At 32.3% G+C, this 22,001-nt stretch overlaps 1 protein-coding gene across 1 annotated transcript; it reads right to left on the bottom strand.

Annotated features, from left to right (window-relative positions):
• Nucleotides 1-3,026: 3,026 nt before the first annotated feature.
• Nucleotides 3,027-10,348, bottom strand: LOC117177847 (cytochrome P450 6k1-like). Its single transcript, XM_033368838.1, has 5 exons — nt 9,518-10,348; nt 5,606-5,845; nt 5,237-5,514; nt 3,565-3,754; nt 3,027-3,472 (listed from the first exon to the last, which is right to left on the bottom strand). Exons 1-5 carry the CDS (start codon nt 10,164-10,166, stop codon nt 3,309-3,311), a joined length of 1,521 nt encoding a protein of 506 aa, XP_033224729.1. The 5' UTR covers nt 10,167-10,348; the 3' UTR covers nt 3,027-3,308.
• Nucleotides 10,349-22,001: the final 11,653 nt, after the last annotated feature.

The following is a 22,001-nucleotide window of genomic DNA, read 5'->3' as shown; positions in this document are numbered from 1 at the left end:
AGGAGACTATGTAGAAAAATAATCAATAGTATTTTTGTATTTTTTTATAAATAAATAAATATTAAAAAAGAATTCCGGTTAATATTTGATTCACCCTCGTACAAACCGATCAAGCTCATGAGAATTTCTTTAAAAGGTAAAAGCGAAAATACGAAAAAAGAAATTACTTTGTCAAAAGTTTTTGCAGTGAGTGCCCAGTTTAGAAATTTAAGCCTTAATGAGAAGTGCAAAGAAGGGCAAGAAGGGCAAGGATAAAGAACAAAAAAACTTTAATAAATTCGCTATCGATGCATTCTCTTTTCTATTCTTTCTTCATTATGCACATTAAAATTTTATTATTATTGTTGTTATGAATATTCAATTACCAATTTATTTATGGAAAAAAATTCTAGGAAATTATATAGTGTTATTTCATAAATATTCATTTTTCAACGATTAAAATTAATTATCATTAAATCAAAATTTTTTTATGAAGTCCTAAATCCAAAGATAGAAGAAATACCAATTTTTTATTATTACAAATAAAATCTATTAATTAAATTCTACTTTGATTTAATGTATCCCAATACATAACATAGTTTCTATTTTTCTCTTCCTTCACTCCTAATTTGTTTTTCTTTTTCCTCCTTCTTTCTTTCTTTCTGTTTTACGTAAAAGGGTAACCATTATATATCATCAGGGACCGGAAGATACAATTGCTCATATTGCTGTATCTGAATTGCTGTATTATTCAATTACGCATTCCTGCCCCAATCGTAGATTTAGACGGGGAGGATTAGCTCGGGTATTTGTATTTCACAGTCTTCCATGGCAGGTAGGGAAATTTTCTCTCACGAAAAAAATGGCACAACTTTCCTAATACCAAATTCACCAAGAAAGAGAATAAACAGGAGAGAGATAATATAGTTCCGAGATTCTAGATTTAATGTTACGCTCAGTCCCAAAATTGACATTATATCCAAGCTTGACTGTGTACTTTATAAATTAGTTTAAATTCACCCTTGTGTTTTAGTGCATTTTCTTTTAATAAGATGGAATTCTCCCGATCCCACGAAATTAAACAAATTAAACGAATTAATTTGGTAGCTGGAACCTCCGGTACACTAAGGTAATTTCGCGAGTTCACATCTTGGCACATTGAAAAAGTAGATGGTGTATTACGACCGTAAATAAATAAAAATGCCTCGAGAATGCGATTTTACTGACCGCCATCTGATTTGACCACTTAAGGCATGGTGATTTTCTCTCGATTGTAATTTTACTGTTCCCGGAAGTTTTTTCGCAGTTTTGACACAAATTTTGAAAGATTCATTAAATTGTAAGATTTCCATGGAAAATAATATGAGGGGGGTTTTCGAGTCAGAAAATACAAATTTGTGTTTGAAATCCAAATATCTAAAAGAGCAATCGAACATTTGGAAATTTGATTTGTTTATTTTCCCTAAAACCTTAGCGGACCGAAGGAACCGAAAGGAACCTTTACAAAGTACAATCAAAGACCCCACTCAGTCCCCCTTCGGCTTCTTTCTTACACATCTAAAAAAACAGCAAGATCAACTTTTAAATAGTTGAAATTCGGATTTACGTTAAAATTTTGATTAGAAACTCACGGAGTAATCGCAATACTTTTTCTTGCATCATTAAAAGCTTTAAAAAATAAAATACCTGTCATTTAAATGAGATGAAGGCGGCTTTAAGTGCATCTTCTTTTATTAGCAGTTAAAACGCGTTCCGTTGGTAACTTTAAGAATTTTGTTTGGATTCCTGCGCCACGCAGTGGTAATCTCCGACAAAAACGCTGGGACGCAAGTGCGAGCAGTCAAGCAGTGTCCTTGAGGATACGAGACGAGATGTCAGGACTAAAGGTAAATGACTTGTTTCAATTTTCATTTTTCATATTACTCTTATCGGAAAAGGTATTAAGTTTGTGTAAAACTAGACATATAAATTATTACATATATTTATTTACATTCACTTGCCCATTTTGAATTTTATTTTTAAACTTCGCGCGCAACATACTACTTGAGCTATTATGGATGCGCTTGAAATCACCGTCAGCAGAAGTTAATGACATTTGTTTTTTCTAATGGAAATTTTAACGTAGAATCAGAATTTCAACAATTTAAAAGTAGATCTTGCTGTTTTTTGAGTTTTTAAAAAGGAACCGAAGGGGGTCTCATTCAGGTCTTTGAGGGTACTTTGTAGGTGCTTCTTTCGGTTCCTTCAGTCCGCCAAGGTAAGTTAAAGCAAAGGAATTTTTCGAGAGTTTTAGAATAAAAATTTTTGATTAAAATTAAAAAACTCGTATTTTAAGAGTTAAAAAACTTTTTCGTTATAAAATTCACGAAAATATACCATCTTAATAAAATTTTCAAAATATTAATTTAAATTTTTAAATTTCTAACCCAAATTTGTATAGTAAGACTCAAAAACACTCCTAATTAGGACTTTTATAAAAATCATAAAAATCTAGCAATTTAATCAAGCTTCCTGCAAATTTAAGTCATTTTTGTGAATTTTTTAATTTTCATCACATATTTTAACGTGAAGATCCGTTGAAAAATGAGGTGTAAAATTTCGGACGACTCTGATACTTTCTTAATCTTAAATGATAATATTGTACAAATCTTAAAATGTTACAATTAGTTAGTCGTACTTATTTGAAAAATGAATAATGGTCATCCGGAAGGAAAAAATGTAAACAAGCTTCTTTCTATACATTGCCCAAAACATATCCGAATCAGTGGGGTATTAAAATTTGAAAATGAGAGTGAAATAATTATAATATATCCGGAATTTTTGTTTTCAATAGCATAAAAATGTGAAAGAATCAAATGTTTTTTTTAATTGTACATTTTGCAAAGAGTTTGCAATTTTAATGTTAAGTGCAAAACTTTATTTCTGAATCTACTGAGTGAAACATATATTTTTAACAAGAAATTTAAAAAACACATCGTCAGGAAATTTCATAGAAAGTTACAAATTTGAATGTTATTTATAATAATAATTTGCATTTGAAATCGCTTTTCACTAAAATCACGCTCAACATTATATTTGATATTTTAATGTCTGAATCTAATAGTATTCAAAGTTATCTACAAAAATAAGATATTACGGATTTTTATATGAATTTATTCTAATATTTGAAACAATTTACACAAGAGTTTTTAAATTTGAAATTCCCACTCTTGAATTAAAAGTGTAAAATGTGATTTTTATAATAACAAATAGTTTATCCAAAGATTCGATTTCGCACCTTTTCATTAATCTTGAACACTTTATTTTTTACGAGCAAGTTTTCTTCATTATTATTTGGAAATTTTTTTGAAATCTATTTTAACTCCATCTAAAGGTTCAATAAAAATTGCTTTTGGATCTAATCCATTTTTATATAAAGGGTTTAGAGCAACTTCGTAATCTCGTAGAATTGTTGCCAGTCCAACTGCGGTTTGTAGCATTCCAACGCGCTCCCCTGCAAATTATTAATTATTAATTTATACTTGTTAAGAGAAATGAATATTGGAATTTAAACACAATATTAAATTAAAATTTTGCAATAAAAACCTATGCAAGCTCTGGGACCAATTCCAAAAGGAATGTAAGCACATGGGGTAATATCACCCTTTCTTTCCTCACTGAATCTGTCTGGATCGTATTTTAATGGTTCTTTATAAAATCTGGGATCTTCATGAAGGCCATTAAGTGCTGCATAAACTGCCGTACCTTTTTCTACTACAATATCCGTTCCAGGAATCTAAGAAAACATAATTTATTCAATTCAGTTAAAAATAAAATTAGGTATGTAATATTTTATTTATATGACTGGTTAGAAAATTAGTAAAATAAGACAATACTTTTTTCAAATTCGATTTTCTTTCCAGATAACTCAAATTGAAGATTTTGGTATATACAATTAAGATCAAAATAAAAATGTGTTATGTTATACTTTAATTTTGTATGCCAATAGACACAACAAAATTAAGAAAATTTGGTTATTTTAGAACCCTATGCTGAATGCTTTTCTTTTGACCCGATTTCCACAGAGAAGGTTTTAATGATATGTCACATCTTTACATCGGTTCTTAAAAAAATGAGAAAAATTGCTCTTTTATGGTTTTTCTATGTCAGTGGTTAAAAAACGTAATATAAGAAAATCGAAGAAAATTTGGTTATTTAGAACCTTATGCTGATAGCTTCTTTTTAATCTGATATTCTACGTGGATTACTTACATTGAACATCCAGGTAAGTGGAATTGCAATAAAAAATAAAATTTGCTTTGTCCTTGTTTTCTTTTTTCATATCAGTGGTTAAAAAATAAGAATAACGAGGAAATTTTGTTACTTTAAAATCCTATGTTAGTACCTTTTCTTGTTGTTTGATTTTGTTTGGGGATACTTCAAATTAAAACATGCAGAACTGAGATAACAAATAAAGTTTGCAATGTAACATTTTTTTTTTTTGATATTAGTGTGTGAAACATACGAACAACAAGAAAATGAGGAAAATTTAACTGATTTTCTATTGATACTTGAAAAAATAAAAACTTTTGACATGTAGAGTTGAGATAAAAAATAAAATTTGTTGTATCATATTTTTCGTGTTCTATATCATCGGTTAAAAAATATGTAAAATGATGAAAATGTGGAAAATTGAGCTTTTTAGAACCCTATGCTGTAATCCTTCCTTTCAATCCGATTTTTTTTTCGGATGACTCAAATTGAAGATTTTTTCATGTATAATTGAGATTAAAAATAAAATTTGATGTGTTATACTTTTTTTTGTTATGCCTCTATGCTGAAAGCTTTTCTTTTTGTCTGACTTTCTTTGGGAACGACTCAAATTGAAGCATGCAGAATTCAGATAAAAAATAAAATTTTCTGTGTAACTTTCTTCTTTTTCTGATATCAGTGGTAGAAAATTATTACAAATAAAGAAAATTTGGCCAATTATTTGCTGATAATTTGAACGTGTGAGAAAAAAAGAAAACTTTTTGAAATTTTTGTAAAAATTTGTTAGTTCGAAATAGTTATTTATTTGCATTACGAATACAATTTTCATCGAATAAATAAAACTATTGCAAATTATATATTTTGGTTTCATGGGTGTATTTCTTTATAGCAGTCCTTTCGCTAAATTTTGTGTAACTGAAAAATTATGTTGACATTTGCTAATACCCAGGCAGATCCGGGTAAAAGTCTGCCAATTTAATAAAAATTAAAAATTTAAAAGTCCTACTTTATAATCTTGTAATGCAACTCTATCAATAATTGGTGCAGGAGGATACAGCCTGAGAGTTTCAGAAATGGCCTGATATAAAAGTTTCATTTCCTTAATGCCTTCATAAGTGAATCCATGTTCTTTCAACTCTTCTTTAATATTTTTTCTCACTTGATCCTGAAGAACAGGATTTTTCGCCAATTCTACAAGTGTTTGTGCAATTGTTATAGAACTGCTTTCGGTGCCAGCTATAGAGAAAATAACGGGCTGCGCCAAAAGTGTGTCATCAGGAATATCTATATAAATCATTTTCATCAAAATACATTCTAATCTTTGAGTAAAATGCATTTATTTTATTTTATATAAGGTTGAATTGAATTGCCTCACCGAAATCTAACTTATCCCTCTCGTGTTTTATTTCCAATAAGGGATCAATGGAATCTCCTCGTTTATTTCCAGATCTTTCGCGTTGGTTCATTACATCCCAAAACAAATTACGGAAATAGTTTGTAGAACTTCCTAATATATTTGTGTGAAAAAGGACTATGAAATTTGAGATAACTGGGAAGAAAAATATTACAAAGAGCACAATTGAGGCTATGAGAGATTTCTTAAATGGTTCACGACCTGCAAACAGAAAATAAAAGATTTTTCTTATGTTTACGTAATGTAATTTTTATAATTTGATAATAATTTATGGTAAACAATAAATATTTATTGTAATAAAAATTAAACATTTTTAAAATCGAAAAAGTTAAACAAAATGTATGGAAAATGTTCTGATATACAAATCAATTCGGCGTTGAGTTGTGCCCGTCCCCAGTAAGCCACATTACGGTAAGTCATGTTAGGAAAAGTCACATTGATATCAAATCACGTTACCGGCAAGCACGGTCGTATACACAGGTCTGGAGACTCTCATGGAGGGGGATGGTCCCGTATTGAAGCTTCTGGTTAATTAAAAAAATTGATACTAGGGGATGTAATAGTAGAGTGGTGGCGGTTCAATTTGATATTTTAATGTGATAAAATCAATGTTTTTAACGTGTACAGTGAAACTCTTCTATAGCGCCGATTTTGGGGCTACGGTGGGTGGGAGTTAACTCATTATAGACAGCTCCAATTTTGTTTGTTTACGCTTGAGTGCTGGTCTAAGTGAAAACCGCAGACCCCGGGCACTCCGCGCAGCTCTTGTTATACCTACCTGTGGCGCGGCGTCAATTCTCGGAAGTGCTATAGAAGGGAGGACTATTTAAGGGTTTCACTGTATTTAATAATTTAAATAATATTGATGTATTTGTAAGCTTAGTCAAACTAATGAATGTATAGTAAAGCTTAAATATGATAAGATTAGAAATATATTGAATTAAGTCGACTTTCAAAAATATAAAACAATTAAAATTCCCCAGAAATTTGACGAAAGTAAGAGATTTCGATAGTAACAAAAACTTACTGATAAGCAAAGTAACAATTCTATTTTCCGTAGATAGGAGCGATTGTCGCAAACATCCCCTTGATTTCCCACAAGAATTCTGATTCTTGAATATTGTCGGTTCGGCACCATTTTTTAAACGCGGATGTTTTAAAGGAGCACAATGGATAATTTGTCCTTCTTGGTCATATTTGACGCACTCTCTAATAATAGTCTTATCAGAAAAATGTATTTCACATACACGTGCTGTAAATCGCAAAACAATAAAACCGGGCACACAACATTCCCATTCTTTTCGGAGTATAGGATCACTGGACACTTTAAACCTTAATCTTTTTCTTGATATTTGTTACTGGTTCCTTCGCACTTCGGCATCAAACACCAAAACGGCATTTTTCTACAGTTTGTACATCTGCAGTGGACTGCATCAATATTCTCTTGTGTAGGTGTCACTTCGACTTTGAGGCTAGAAAACATGTTTAAATTTTCAAATGTTTCTCCTCTCGACTAGTGCGATATGTCGCGTGGTGGTAGGATCGCAAAACTTTTTGGCTAACTTAAGAGAACATGCCCCACCACGAGAGCCCCCGGACCTATGTATACGACAGTGTCGGCACGTCACATTGAGTTATCTCTCACACGGAAAAATTTTAAGCCCGTAAAAAATTGGAAAAATTGCGGAAAAACGCCCCTGTGATTTGTCTAAAAAATAATGCAGTTAACACATCCATCCCTTTCCAACGTCCCGTAGGGGGGGGGGGGGGGGGGGGGGGGGTGAGAAGACACCGCTGTGATTAGCCAAAGAAATAATTCAAGTCAACCCAGTACTTTTTGCTAATTTTGTGTGAACTTATCATTTCTTGAAATGAGAGTTACCACAATGTGACTTTCTGCATTTTTGCAATTTTTTGTGGGCTTCAAATTTTTGGAAATAAGGGCTGCCACAATGTGACTTGCCGCATATTTGGCTTGCCGCACTTTTGCCCATTTTTCCTGGCCCCAGAATTTTTCCGAATAAAAGATGTGACTTCCCGCAAATGTAACTTGTCGTGATGTACGATTTCCTGCAGATGATACTTGTCAAACTGAGACCATCGGTTCATCACCTTTTGATTTGACGCATAGTTTCTGTTATATTCGTAAAAAACGACATATACGAGTATGAATAAAGAAATGTAATTTATGGTGTAACTACACAAGCTACAAAAAATAGACTAAAAGTTTTTCAACCAAAAAAGAACAGGACATTTTTTATGAATTATTTTTTTAATAAGGCGCGTATTTTTTTTTAATCGTGAAAAATGTCATTATGATCTGAAAATTTGCCTTTATCCTTTTATTCATCATGAGAATCATGACGAGAATGTGTTTGTTAAAGCTGAAAGAGCTTTAACCAAAGAAAATTCACAATCACTAAATTTCATTTGTCGATGATTTCACCTTTAATTTAAAATTCTGTAACAGTTATGGAACTGTTAATTTAAAAAGTTTAGGAAGCGTTCAGTATTAACGTTAGGCTTTTTTTTGGGGGGGGGGGGGGGGGGTGTCGTGAAAATCTTTCGATATTTGTCACGAAACATGTTTTGGCTGTTGAAATTACTTTTTATACCATTGTACACATTACACACGTTATATCATTATTTGTTTAATTTGTTTCTTATTATTTAAGATTTTATATTACATACATAAATGATGTTTTAAAATCCCTTTAAATCATGATGCCTATTCATATCAGATCGGTTTTGATAATTTAAATAAAACTTGTATAATTTAAAATCGTTTGAAAATTCTGAAAATCATTTGAATTTCTGCAAAATCATAAAAACCTCTTTAAATCTCCTAAAATCCGTAAAACCCCTTCAAATCCTTTGAAATATTCGCAAATCTTATGCAATCTTATGAAATTCTTTCAAATGTTTAAAATCCTACTAAAATACCCTCAAATCCTTCAAAGTTTGTGAAATCTCGTGAATCTTTTTAAATATTTCGAAATCTCTTAATATCGCTGAAAATTCTTTTTGATCCACGAAAATTCTTCTTAACCCCTGGAAATCCCTAAAAATCTTTAAAGTCCCTTGAAATCTCGCCATATCCTTTGAAAAAGTGAGATTCTTTTTGCAATTGAATTAAGTAATTTCCTCATATTTTTAAAATCTATTGATATCGTTTGAAATACCATAAAACTTTTGTAATAGCTTGAAATTTTTTGAAATTTTTTGAAATCTCACAAAAATCGTAAAATGGTTTGAAAATCTCTTTGAATTGCGTAAAATTTTTTAATTATTTGAAATATTTTTTGGTCCTTGAAAATGCCATGAAATGTCTTGAAACCTTTTGAAATCCATCAAAATTTTGTGAAATCTCGCGTATAGGGAGAATAATTAATATTTGCATTTATTATTAATTAATATTATTTGCATTATATTGAGTAAAAATGTAAATTATTGAGGAGCAAAGGTGATAGGAAGGGGATACAAAAATCGTGTGAATCCTCACAATAGGATTGAATTTTGAATGATTTAATTTTAAAATCTTATGCATTTTTCAATCATTTCGATTCAGAAAACATTTGTTACTTAGAAGCTTTTAATATGTTCAAGTTGAAAATCTTCTGTTTCGTACTTATCCATTAAATATTGAATAAAGATTTTTAGAAATATAATCTTAAGCACGAAACTTCCTTTCCGTTCTGAAAAGTCCAGTTCTTATTCAGTTCTACAAGCATTTTAATTAGATAATTCAATATTATTTATTATTCATTATTCAATATTTTAAAAATTGTAACCGAATCGTTTTAAATTCAATTTGTTTTAATTTTAAAGGTCTAAAAATTGTATTCCAAATGTCGTAATATGTGTATAACTTACTACGGTTGAAAAATTCTTGATCTTGTCCAAAAGAATTGGTTCTTACACCATAAGCAAGGGAAGATATAACATCCGTAATATATCTAATGGACACAATATATGCATCTACATTTTGCACTTTTTCGTTCTCGTTTAACTGATCACCAAGAAATTTTCTCATATTTTCCGAGGACTCTATCATTAAAGAGAACAGTTTTTTCTGTTTTCCACTGGAGAAAACTGGCGAAAGCTTCATTCTCAGATATTTCCACTCAGGATTGTTAATTGAAAAGAGTCCAGTGCTAGCAATAAGATCTTTCGATTTTACAGCGGCAAAATAACGATTCTGAAAAACTTGAAAATCCTTCACGAAAACTTGTTTGACCAGCTCTGGATCTCTCATCAGGAAAAAAGGCTTATGCATGACGTAAAGTCCAATGAATGGCTCATCTCCTGCTTCTTTGTGGAGTTTACCAAGTAGATTGCCAGCAGACATTCGACCAAGAATTGCATCTTTGAAGTTTCCAAACAACCAGTGAGTGGGTGGCGAAGGGACTCCTTTTCTTTTCCAGTAACTTAAGTTGTGTTGGATATAAAAGTAGATAGATATGAAGATAAACGCGAAAACAACAAGGGCATTAGGGAAAAACCACGATAAGAGGGAAAGCATTTTAATGATTTAGACCTCACGGAACTGACTGCGGATCTTGTATAAACTGTGTGTAATTATGATACTCATTGACAAAAGGGTCAATATCTCATTGCAAAAGATTGTATTATTTCGCAATCGTATGTCGCGCTTGGTATCGTACATGGAAGCTTGGAGAAAATCGACTGACTTAATCATCAGTGACTTGACACATAACGTAGGAGAACGGAAAACGCTTTACAATAATAGACAATTGTCCGAGGTTGTTTAAATATTGGAGGGGGAATTATTTCTCGACGCAATAACAAGCATAGTGGATTTTGTTTTCAATCATTCACTATCATTTGTAGATTATCTGCGAATTAAAAAAAATGACATTTTTTTCGAAATTCAGTATCTTACGAACGAGTTTAGGTATTCGGGATTTTCTTGTTTTATTCGATGTAGAAATTTATTTCTTTAAAAGTTAACAGATGATTTCATTTTTTAATTTCAAAGTTTAAATTAAAAACGTTACGAGCGCATATAATTTTATTTTTACGGGAAAAATAATTTCTAATACAAAATGTATTATATAAAATGTATATGCAAAATGTACACCTTTCTATACAAAATGTTTCTATACAAAATGTACACTTAAGGTTAAATAAACGGTAATTTTCACAAGACTCACCAAATCAAAAAAGATTGTTGAAAATTTTAAACATTAAATAAAAATTTTAACAATATAATTAATCTTTAATTAAATAGTTAAATTTTCAAGCAAAAAATATGAATTCTTAACTGAAAAAGTGAATTTTCGAATAATGTGATAAATATTTAACCAAAAAAAATATGTTAGCAAAGTAATTGAATTTTTAACCAAGTAGTTGAATTTACAATAAAAAAAGATGAATTCTCAAAGAAAAATGCAATAGTTGATATTTCAAATCAAAAACAGTTTAATAAGTAAAAATCTTTGTTTCAACAAAATACTCGAATTCTTAACCAAGAAGATGTATTTTCAAACAAGAAAACTCATTTTCAGCTAAAAAGATGAGTTTTCATCATAATAGTTACATTTTCAAACCAAATTAGAACCGAATTATAGATAAAGTTCTGAATAGCTGAATTCGCCGATTTTGTTCAAACTCCGTATACATATGTATTTTAACGCACTGATTACAAATATGATAGTGAAAATTTGCGATAAGGCTATTTTCATGGTAGCCAGTAGGCACAAATTTCCAAAATATTCCAAACAAAAGTTTTAGTTCCCATTGAGGTACACATTTTTCGTTACAAACATTTTTTTCTGCGAGTAATAGGTTCAGAAAAAATTAATGATTCATCGATTTTCATGAAATAAACCATAACAATCATGGTTTTTGGCGTTATGACTGTAACCAGTTACAGGAGTGCTTTTACCCCACGTGACGTTGGAAAGAAGAAGGGGTTTGACCAAAATTATTCCTGTAATGAGTCTCAAGGGTGCCTTACCGCCCCTCACGATACGTTGCAACCGGTCATTGGAATGATAATAAACCAATTTTATAATCCTAATAGTCTCAAAACCTTTCAAAATTATTAAAAAGCTTTAAACTTTTGCTTGAAAATCTCCGAAAATGTAAATTTATTCGCTGAATGGCAATTTAAAGGGCGATAAGGTAAATGTCCGAGTTATCGTGCAACTTGTTTATAATTTGAATACATTGTTAAAAAAGTATATCAAATAAACTTTTTATGATGAGGCCTACTTAATTTTAGCTAAGACTAAGGTAAAGATTACCCTGATGTTTACCTTAATAGCCCTATTAAGTTTTTGTTCAAAACGAAAAAATTTGATCTTTACAAAACACCATGGTGAAAGATTTTACGTCTTGCACTTGATGTAATAATTGAAATGGTAGACATTTAAATTTGTGAACGTTAACATGTTGTGTTCTGTCTTTATGCATTTGAAATTATTTCGGGTTATAATTTGAAATATTTCTTACTGAAAAAAATTGGGTTATTTAGAATCTTATGATAAAAGCTTGTTTTTAATCCGGTTTTCTACGTGTATTACTTAAATTGAACATCTAAGCAAGTCGAATTTAGATAAAAAATATATTTTGCTGTGTTCTTTTTTTCTTGCTTTGACATCAGTGGTAAAAGAATAAGAATAATAGGGAAAATTTTGTTGTTTAGTATCCTATGTTAGAAGCTTTTCTTTTCGCCTGATTCACAGACAGACAAAAAAATCTGAACTTTTGACCCGATCATGTTGGTCTTATGTTTTTGAGTTTGATGAACAATAACCCGGCAGCCATTTGGACCCATCAGGTCAGGATTTTTTTCCAACCTCAAAAAATTCGCAAAAATAGCCTAAATAGCCCTCGTAGTCCATAGAAAATGTAACTAGACCACTTTTTGCAATTTTTTTCGGGGCCCTGGATTTAAGTACACCAAACCAAAGATATTATTATCTTTGACCAAACTCTCGCGTTCAGTCACCCCGTTCTCAGCCTTCCTAGAACTGCTGGCTCCCTCAGTTTCTTAGGAGAGAAAAGCGAGAGCGTTTGCGACATTATATACATAGATATATATTCCAAAATTAGAAACGAGTCAGGCGGCCCTTACTGTTTATGTTTCGATCCCCTCGAAACCAGTCGAAGGCTATTTGAAGGCAACCCCCGACATTTGACTGAAAGCGAGAGTTTGGTGTATAATGTTGATTAATCCTTGTTCAGAGGCTTTGTGCTCCTAACCTCAAAACCGTCAAACCTAACCTTAAAACTGCCTCCGATTAGCCAGAATAAACGATCTTCCAGTTGTAGGGACAAAATATGCACCAACAAAGTTATTTTTAGGTGTCCCAAATCATGGCTAATCTAAAAAAAGTCGAATATAACCTTAAAAGTCATCTCAATCCGCGAGCCTAGCCAATCCGTTAGTTCGAAAAAAGAAACGGTCTCGATGTTTGGACACATATGACACTAGTCAGTTTATGACGTCATATCCGAATTTGAGGCTACTTTGTGCTCTCCAATTCAGGGATTCAGCGCAACCTTAAAACAAAATTTCCAAATGGCTCAACAGCACATTCTTTGCTGAAAATGAATTTTGTTTATTTTTTTCGTATGTATTCGGTTTTGATCGCTTCTAATATACTAGTTTTTGGATCATCCTGCCACAGCACGTACGCCTCACCCCCAAACTGCCTATCTCGATCTCAAATATCCCCTTAAAACTGTGGAAAAATGGACTCTTCTGTGAGTCCGACAAGGATATAAGCCCCAATACTCATAGAAATAGAATGGTTATATGTTTTTGAGGTCGCTTTATCCAAATCAGGAGTCTGGTTCACGACAACAAGTCACGATGTCATTCTACCATCAAAAATTACCCCACAACTGCCAACGCTTCGCAAAATCCGTTCCCTTATTTTTTTTCATCGATACCATGTTCTTTTGTCCTTAAATATTCGGCAAAGAGGAGTTCTTTTCCGCTTTCTTCCTTTTTGGACACACTCTTTTTAGGAGCCAACAGTAATCGGTCATAATATTAATATCCCACATTCCTTAGAATCTGCGCTCCGCATCTTTGAGGTCTTGGTTAAATCGCTCGCCCTGTTCTTCGCTTTTATTCCCGCAGTTATCCGGAAGATCTTTAATATGAGAATGAAGGAAATGTATTTTTAGGTTCATTAGTCAAGCAGATTTGTCTAGATTAGTCATTTTTCTGACACATTTTTTGTCCCGCCACATTTGCCTTATATGCGGCGCATAAAAAAATGCCTCAAGCTTCATATCCGACAGTTTTGGAAACTGCTCTCTGAGGCACTTAAAACATTTACATAAAAAAAGAAAGAATTTATACGGATTGGGGCAAATTGACATTTTGAATGACCGAAAAAAACCAATAAAAAGTGAATGAGTCGAGACCTGAAGCAGCGACCTCTTGTGTATCAGTCCACGTTGTTACCACTGAGTTACGCGAGAATTGACTAAACATTTACAATAAATTATACATGCTTCGCACGTTGGTTTTTCTGTTGCGGATTAAATTGTATAAATCAACACCTGCTGATATTCGCTGTGACGAATTGAGGCGAATTCAAGTGTCTATTTAACTCCAACGAATTTAGACGCATTAACCAATGTTGAAGCGTTTGCGTGCTTACGCATTAAAGTGAATTCTCTGACTTCAAACATCTGCACCGGATTTTTATGTATAGAAAGATTCGAAATTGAAACACCTTATGTCTCCGTGTTTTCAATTTAATTCGTATCAATACTTTCTTTTTTGCTGGTATGCATCTCCTTGTCAAGTGTTTCAAAAAATTCTTTCATGTGGCCAAGTTTTATGTGAAGCGTTGGCAGCAAGACTTTTTTAGGATTGACCAGTGGTTTCGCAATGATGTTTTCTTTCCCACGCGCAAAAGAGGGGTTTTGGCCATTTTTCACGAATTTAGTGTTTTTTCCGACCTCTGCTATCCCATGGACACAAATGACAAGGGTTCTTTGTGAATCCCGACTGCTCCTTTAGTACTATCCCTAGAATTTTCAAGTCACCACATATTTCTCACCGGTGGGCCGCGTAATTTATTTTCTTCAGGACCAGTTCAAGGTTGGCTTATTCCTCCTTCAACTGAGTTGAATGTGCAAGATACTTCCTGAAATCTTTCTCTCTATTTCTATAAATTGTTGATTTCGTACCCTTTGTTAAGAAATTTGTCATACACATAGCATGATAAACCACAGTTATAAGAGCACTGATGCTAGTAGTTATCTTCGTTTCCTTTAAAGGGCGGCAGATTGAAGCAGTCCTTGGATTGTGAATTTGAAATTCCCGATTCAGCAGATAAAAAAATGAATCCTGTGGTATACCACAGACCCTTACAATATATCAAGCCATGGCCCATGAGTTTTCGACCATACCTTTTTTACCAATTTTGTTGCATTGTTTCTGCGGTTCTTCTTACCTCCGACAATTCAATGCGTAGCAGCAGATCAAAATTACCTTGTTCCTATGATCGAATCGTGCGCTGAAGTCAGAAAGGCGTTCAAATAGGATGTATTTTCCGAAGAAAAATTTCAGGTATCATAGGTCTGACGTGAGTGTTACCCTCAGAATATACAAAAATTGTATCTTCCAGATATTCGAGCCCAGATATGGATCAAAATGTAGACAATATTCATTTTCGGCAAAAACGGGCTATTTGGTCTATTCCGAAATTTCGTGTTGAGATTAGGATTAAACCCTGACTCGGAGAACACACGCTAGCCCTATCCGACTACTGAGAAAAGTAGTTGTCGCTTACAAGTTCCACTTCGCGGGTGAACTAATTCGCCGGGCGGCACGTCAATCGTCCTGCTCTAGAAAAGCATTGGTCTTATGGGAAACTCAATAATTAGTATTAAGTAAAAACATTCCAGAGCATTATTTCAGCTCATAAAATTAAGACCAACAATTCTTTGATGGGTAATTGATATGTAAAAAATATAAAAGTCATTGAAGTGTAAAAGGATTATTGAAAAAGGATTATTTTAAAAGTGCTTACACACGTTTGTTACTAACAATAGGTATTGAACATTGTAAATAAGTATGTGTTTTTTAGTGAAGTGATTAATAGGTACTGCATGTTAAGAATACATTTTCTAATAACACACAGTAAACCCCAGGAATAAATTTTATCTTTCAAAAAGATAAAAATGTAATTTTGGGTTGTTTTTAAAACAACTTTTCATATTTTTAGAAAAACCACCACTATTTTATTAATTTTGAAGCTTTTTTTATATTTTTCGGTCGGTTTCAAAATAAGACATTAAACGTTTCCAAATTAAAAAAAAACGATAAATATTACAATAGGACGACAGTTAGTGAGGATTACAAAAAATTGAGTTTAAATAAAGCAGAAAACATACCTACTTTCCTACTTTATAATTTTATAAATAATGCTTCTCAAAAGTCTATTATATATTGCTTATAATAATAAACTCTCACAATACTTTTGTATGAGGACAAAACACTGACATTTCCTGTTTTGTTAACTTATGTGTAATACAGTCGTATTTATTTTAATTCTCAGTATGGAATTCTATTTCGATTATTATTTAATAATATGTGAAGTATAAAACTTCTAAAATATATACATATCGAGGACATAACCTTGCCATCGGGATCCTTTACTTTTCCTGTCCTGACGACCCATATTCAAAATATCAAAAGATTTAAGAAAACGCACTATATCTCACTGTTATCACCACAAATCAGAATTACAAAATTAAAACCGGCTATTTTATTATTTAAATAGTTTTGACACATAAGACTCAATGTTTTTCTGGAGTAGGGTGAATGACGCGTTATCTGATGGCTAGCGGATGAGTTCACCCGTTATGTGGAACTTGTAAGCGACAACAACTGCTGTACAAAAGGTCGGGGAGTCAGATAGAACTGGCACAAACTACCGCTAAATTCGCATTTAGCGACGTCATAAACTTATTAGTGCCTTATATGTCCAAACATCGAGGCCGGTTCTCGTTTTCGAACTAACGGATCGACTAGAATCGCAGATTGAGATTACTTTGAAAGTTATATACTAATTTTTTTTAGGTGAGTCGTGATTTGTGACACAAATGGATACGAGGAAAGATAGGATCAATCAAAGTGACCGCCAGAGAAATGAAAACTTAGCCATTGGTCATTTTAGAATAACAAAACATCCTACTTTGGCAATTTTGGGAGGGTATATTTTGAGGTTAGGGATGGAATTAAACCTTTCTGAGAAAAACGCCCCGAATCCACCCTCAGCGACCCACAAAACATAAAATAACTTCGTTTCGGCTCATTTGGCTTCTGCAACTGGAAAATCATTTATTCTGGCTAATTGGCCTTTGATATGCAGGCTGCCCTCAAAGAAGCACAGGATCGTATATCCAAAATCAGTTTGGATCCACATGGATAACCCGAAACCCCTTCAACAAGCGCCACTCCAGCTCCATATCGCCTAACGCTGGACGACAGAAAAACCTTAAGCGAATTGTTGAGGAACTTTGTCAAATTTTATGGTACCCCCAAAATGTGAAGCTTTCAAATACGACGTCAGGAAGCCAGTAAACGGCATCTACGTCATGGCCGGTGGACTTCAGTTAGTGAAAGATCCTTTGGTCGCTGAAGACCTGCGAGGAATTCGTTCTAGGAAACTAAAAGAAGAAGCCCAAGGTGTGGCGATGAGAATCACACCACCCCTGATAGCACAAAAACTGACGGAACGCTTCGACATTGAGTTTGGAGCTCGAGGGAAATCGTTACCACAATGCATCAGAGAGAGGGGCCATATGTGCCAAATGGTACATGAATAGGTAGAGGCATTTATCCGTAGGTATGAAGAAATGGATAGACAAATACAACGATCGTTAGACAGCAGCTCCGCGGAATTTCGAGACTTGGAACGTAGAAAGGAGGAACAAGAAAGAGTGAAGAAATTCATCGACTGTCTAAGAACAGAGATAAAATATATGGTGGCCAATGCTCAACCCGCACGCCTGAATGATGCTTATCAGACGGCTTTACAAGAAGAAAAGAATTATCTGGATAAAGAACGTGAACGATCCAGATTATCGGCACAATTTCAACAGAAAAGGAAAATTCACCCACGACAAACTACGATAAGCTTTCCCCCAAGAAAAACTGTCCTATCGCCAACAGGAGTAATACCAAAGAAAATGATAACCTGCAAATATTGCCATAAAGCCGGATACACCGAGGAAAAGTGTTACGCAAAGCAGAACCAATTGAAAAGACAAAATGTTTAGCCCCGCAACCCAAACAGCAAGGATCCACCACAAAGAGCCTACCAAACGGAGGAAATAGAGCAGGAATCGGAGGAGAAGAATTAAGAGGTCATATACCACAAAGAATAGTCTTACGAAGAAGAACAACATGACACCCCTTCGTCAAATTGCAACTTTTATTAGAGAATATAAATGTAAACGAGGATTATTGGTAGACTCCGGTAGCCCAGAATCTTTCATAAAAACCGAGAATTTGAAGAATAAAACGTGCGAACCAGAGAGAATCCTGAAACCTAAAACAAAAAGTTTTGAAATAGTGAACGATGTACATCAAATGTTGGGAATGTGCATCCTATCCTCAAAAAATAATTCACAGAAATTCCACGTGGTCAAAAATAATTTTTCCACTGATTTTGACGGTATCTTAGGAAGAGATTGGCTCACGGCCAAACACGCAAAGATAAATCTTGTTAACAACTCATTAGATCTTCAATGTGTCTGAAACCCACTTCAAGCAAACTATAACACAGTAATTTTCCACGTCAGGCCGCGAAACAAACATGTTGACCTAGAACTCCCTACCGGGGACTTTATCATAAATGGACAAGAAATATTATTAGGCATTTATCGAAGCAACTGCACAAATAAGACAAAAATACTAACAGTCCACGCAAACGGAGAGAATAAAAATATAAAAATAAAAAAGAACGAAATAAAAATCTAACCTGTCCTGAATTCTAAGACAAACCAATACGATTATAGAGGAAAATTAGCAAGCCCGGAGAAAAAAACAGAGTTTGGCTTCTCGCATTTTAAATAACAAAGAAGATCGGAAAGACAGAAAAACGCTACTCGAGGAATGGTACAGAGAGGAAAACCCGATTCCTATCTTTTCCGTGCGACGTAATCATCAGCAAGCCGTAAGAATTAAAGAGCTTTTAATCAAAAGCTCTTTAAGCCATCTTCAAGAACTATTATGAAATAAAATACACAATTTTCTTACAGAGTTCATTAACATTTTTTATTTACCACAAGATCTGATGCCTTTAGTCTCAGATGTAGAACATCACATAAAATTAACAACCAATAAGCCCATCAGTGTACCACTATACAAACACCCAATTCTCTTCCAACCTGGAATTTAAAGCCCAATCTCATAATATTAATTAAATTTTCTGTTGATATTTTGATTTTTGCAACGTGGCTTGATCTGTATCTTAAATGCGCGCAAACAAGGAATTTCGGGAACATCTGCTGCACGCCCTGATTCTACGCTATGATTGGTTAGTCCCCTCCTACTACATAATGGACAGTACAAGAGGACTTGGTTCCCGAATCGGGAGAAGATGGGAGGGATTACTGTATTTGTGACAAGTCACAGGGTTGCTTTCCCGTCACCCATGAGACTTTGGAAATGGGTAGGGGCTTGACCATCACTTTTTTTGTAACTAGTCACAGGGGTGCCTTTCCCCACAAGGCATTGGAAAGAAGTAGGCGGTAGACCCAAATCATTTCTGTATCCAGTCACAGGGGTGCCTTTACCCTGTGCATGATAACCACTGTGAGTTCGTGTGTAAGCCGAAAATGCACGATTCGACTTCGGTTTTCTGCTGCACAGTGATTGCCGATCTGAAAGCTTCGGAAGACTTCGGTGTTCTTCTATTTATATCTCGATCCCCATTTGAAAGAAATGGAAGAAATAGGCGAATTTAATGTTGCGCGTGATTCTTAATTTCCTGCATAAGTCGATTTTGAGGTCATGTTTTTCAGGTGTATATAATATGCAGAATGGATATTATTACTATTATATATATATATATAATTATTCCTGTTAATATTATAATTATAAAATATTCTATCAATATTAATGACTGGTCAACTATTTATTAATAAAAATAGTTCAACTTTTAACTAAAACAATTATTTTTCTGCCAAACAATAAATTTTGAAGAAAATACATAAATTAAAAAAAATGGTTAAAATTGTTTTCAACAAAATAGTTAAATATTTGAAGAAAAATTTACATTTTTATCCAAAAGGCTGAACTGTATACTAAAAAAAAGAATTTTTAATAAAATACATGAAGTTTTCACAAAAGAAATTTATTTTCCACCAAGACCAATTTTCTATACAAAAAATCAATGTTTAATCATAATTAAATTTCCGGCAAAAAAATGAATTTTCTACTAAGGAAGACAAGTATTCAATGAAATACAAAAAATTTCAACTTAAAAAAGATCAATTTTCAATTAAACATAGAATAGTTGAAATTCTTTAAAATCGCTTAAAAATATTGAAATGAATTGAAAATTCCTTGGAATGTTTTAAAATACCCTAAAATATTTTAAATCCTTTAAAATCTCTTGAAATTTTTCAAAGCTCTTGAAAATTCCTTGCTATGTTAAAAATACCCTAAAATATTTCAAATTCTTTAAAATCTCATACTAAATTATTGAAATCAATTGAAAATGCCTTGGAATCTATTAAAATATCCTAAAATATTTTAAAACATCTTTAAATATTTTAAATATTTTAAAATCTCTTGAAATTTTTTAAAGCTCTTGAAAAATCCTTGAAATTTTAAAAATACCAGACTTGAATTAATTAAAATTAAATTTTCAAAGCTTATATTCCACGTGAAGGAATTCAAAGAATTTATTACACATATTAGGTGAAGTTATTAAAAGGAATTAAATAATCTTAAAATATGAACACTTTTAGGAAATAGAATACATCTCTGTGAGGTTATCTGTCGGTACAATTACAAGGAATTAAATATATTGAAAACACGTTTTCTTTTGGGGAATAGCAAGCTATGCGGCGACCGCTATGGAAGTAGAAATAAATTAGATTCTGAGATATCCTATTCTTATAATGACATTTTAGACAGATGGAAAAATCGCGCATTCGAAAGAATAGAATAATCTTCACTTTTACGCTGAAATCTGAAAATATTTCTCTATTCAACGCTTATTACCGGGAATTGAAAATTCCTTAAAATCTATTAAAATATTCTAAGATATATCAAATCCTTTAAAATCTCATATTAAATTTCTGTAATCAATTGAAAATTAATTGGAATCTTTTAAGATTCTCTCAAATTTTTCAAATCCTTCAAAATCTTTTGAAATCTCTGGAATTTTTTTAAAGCTCTTGAAAATATCTTGAAATTTAAAAAATACCCTGGAATATTTCGAATCCTTTAAAATCTCTTATTAAATTCTGATTATCAAGTGCCAGAAATTAAAATTTTTTTAATTTTCCTACTTAGTTCAGCGACAACGACATTCACAGGATCTCCTTCATATTAGTATTAATCTAAAAAATCTCAAGGGAAAAATTAAAGTTGGCCTTTTTCGTAAAATACATTTTTCAGTTTTTGTAAAAATTAAAGTTGTTTGGTCATTTTGAAGAAATTTTCAACTTACTCTTAAGAATTGGAGATAAAACTTTTTGAAATGAAATTTTTTTCATAATTTACTTGAGTTCGTGAAAAAAATAATTGATGAAAAACAAAAAAAATATTTGTCTCATATTTTAAATTGGAAAATAATATTTTACGACTTTTAAACTAAATAATAAAACACATAATTTTTATAATATTTGTTTAGTTGAAAATTTCTAAGTATTATATTGTCCTCGATCAGAGCGAAATATTTACAATATTTCTAATGTTTACTAATTATGAGCTTATAAGCATATAAAAATGCAACAACAAAGCAATGAAACAATTAAAATGTAAATGTCAAATGAAACTGTAAAATGAGTTTCAGGACTAAAATTCGAATGAAAATATATTAAATAAATAAAATATTTGTTAAAATTTGCTCACAACAAAATATAGGTTTAGATCCTATAATTAAATTTTTGCAATATTTTCGCAATCGCATTTTAAATTCTAAATATTTGAGGATGTTTTAAAAGATGTCCAGGAATTTTCAATTTATTTTTTATAATTTAAAAGAATTGGAAAGAATTAAAAAAATTTAGAAGGATCATTTTTAAAAATTCCAAAGTACTTTAGAAATCTTAAAAAAAAGTTCTAGGTATTTCAGAATATTTCGTAGGATTTAAAAAATCTGAGAGAATTTCTAATGAA

The sequence above is a fragment of the Belonocnema kinseyi genome, chromosome 8, assembly GCF_010883055.1.
Source record: "Belonocnema kinseyi isolate 2016_QV_RU_SX_M_011 chromosome 8, B_treatae_v1, whole genome shotgun sequence".
Taxonomy (NCBI): domain Eukaryota; kingdom Metazoa; phylum Arthropoda; class Insecta; order Hymenoptera; family Cynipidae; genus Belonocnema; species Belonocnema kinseyi.
This window is presented reverse-complemented; position numbering and strand designations above follow the sequence as displayed.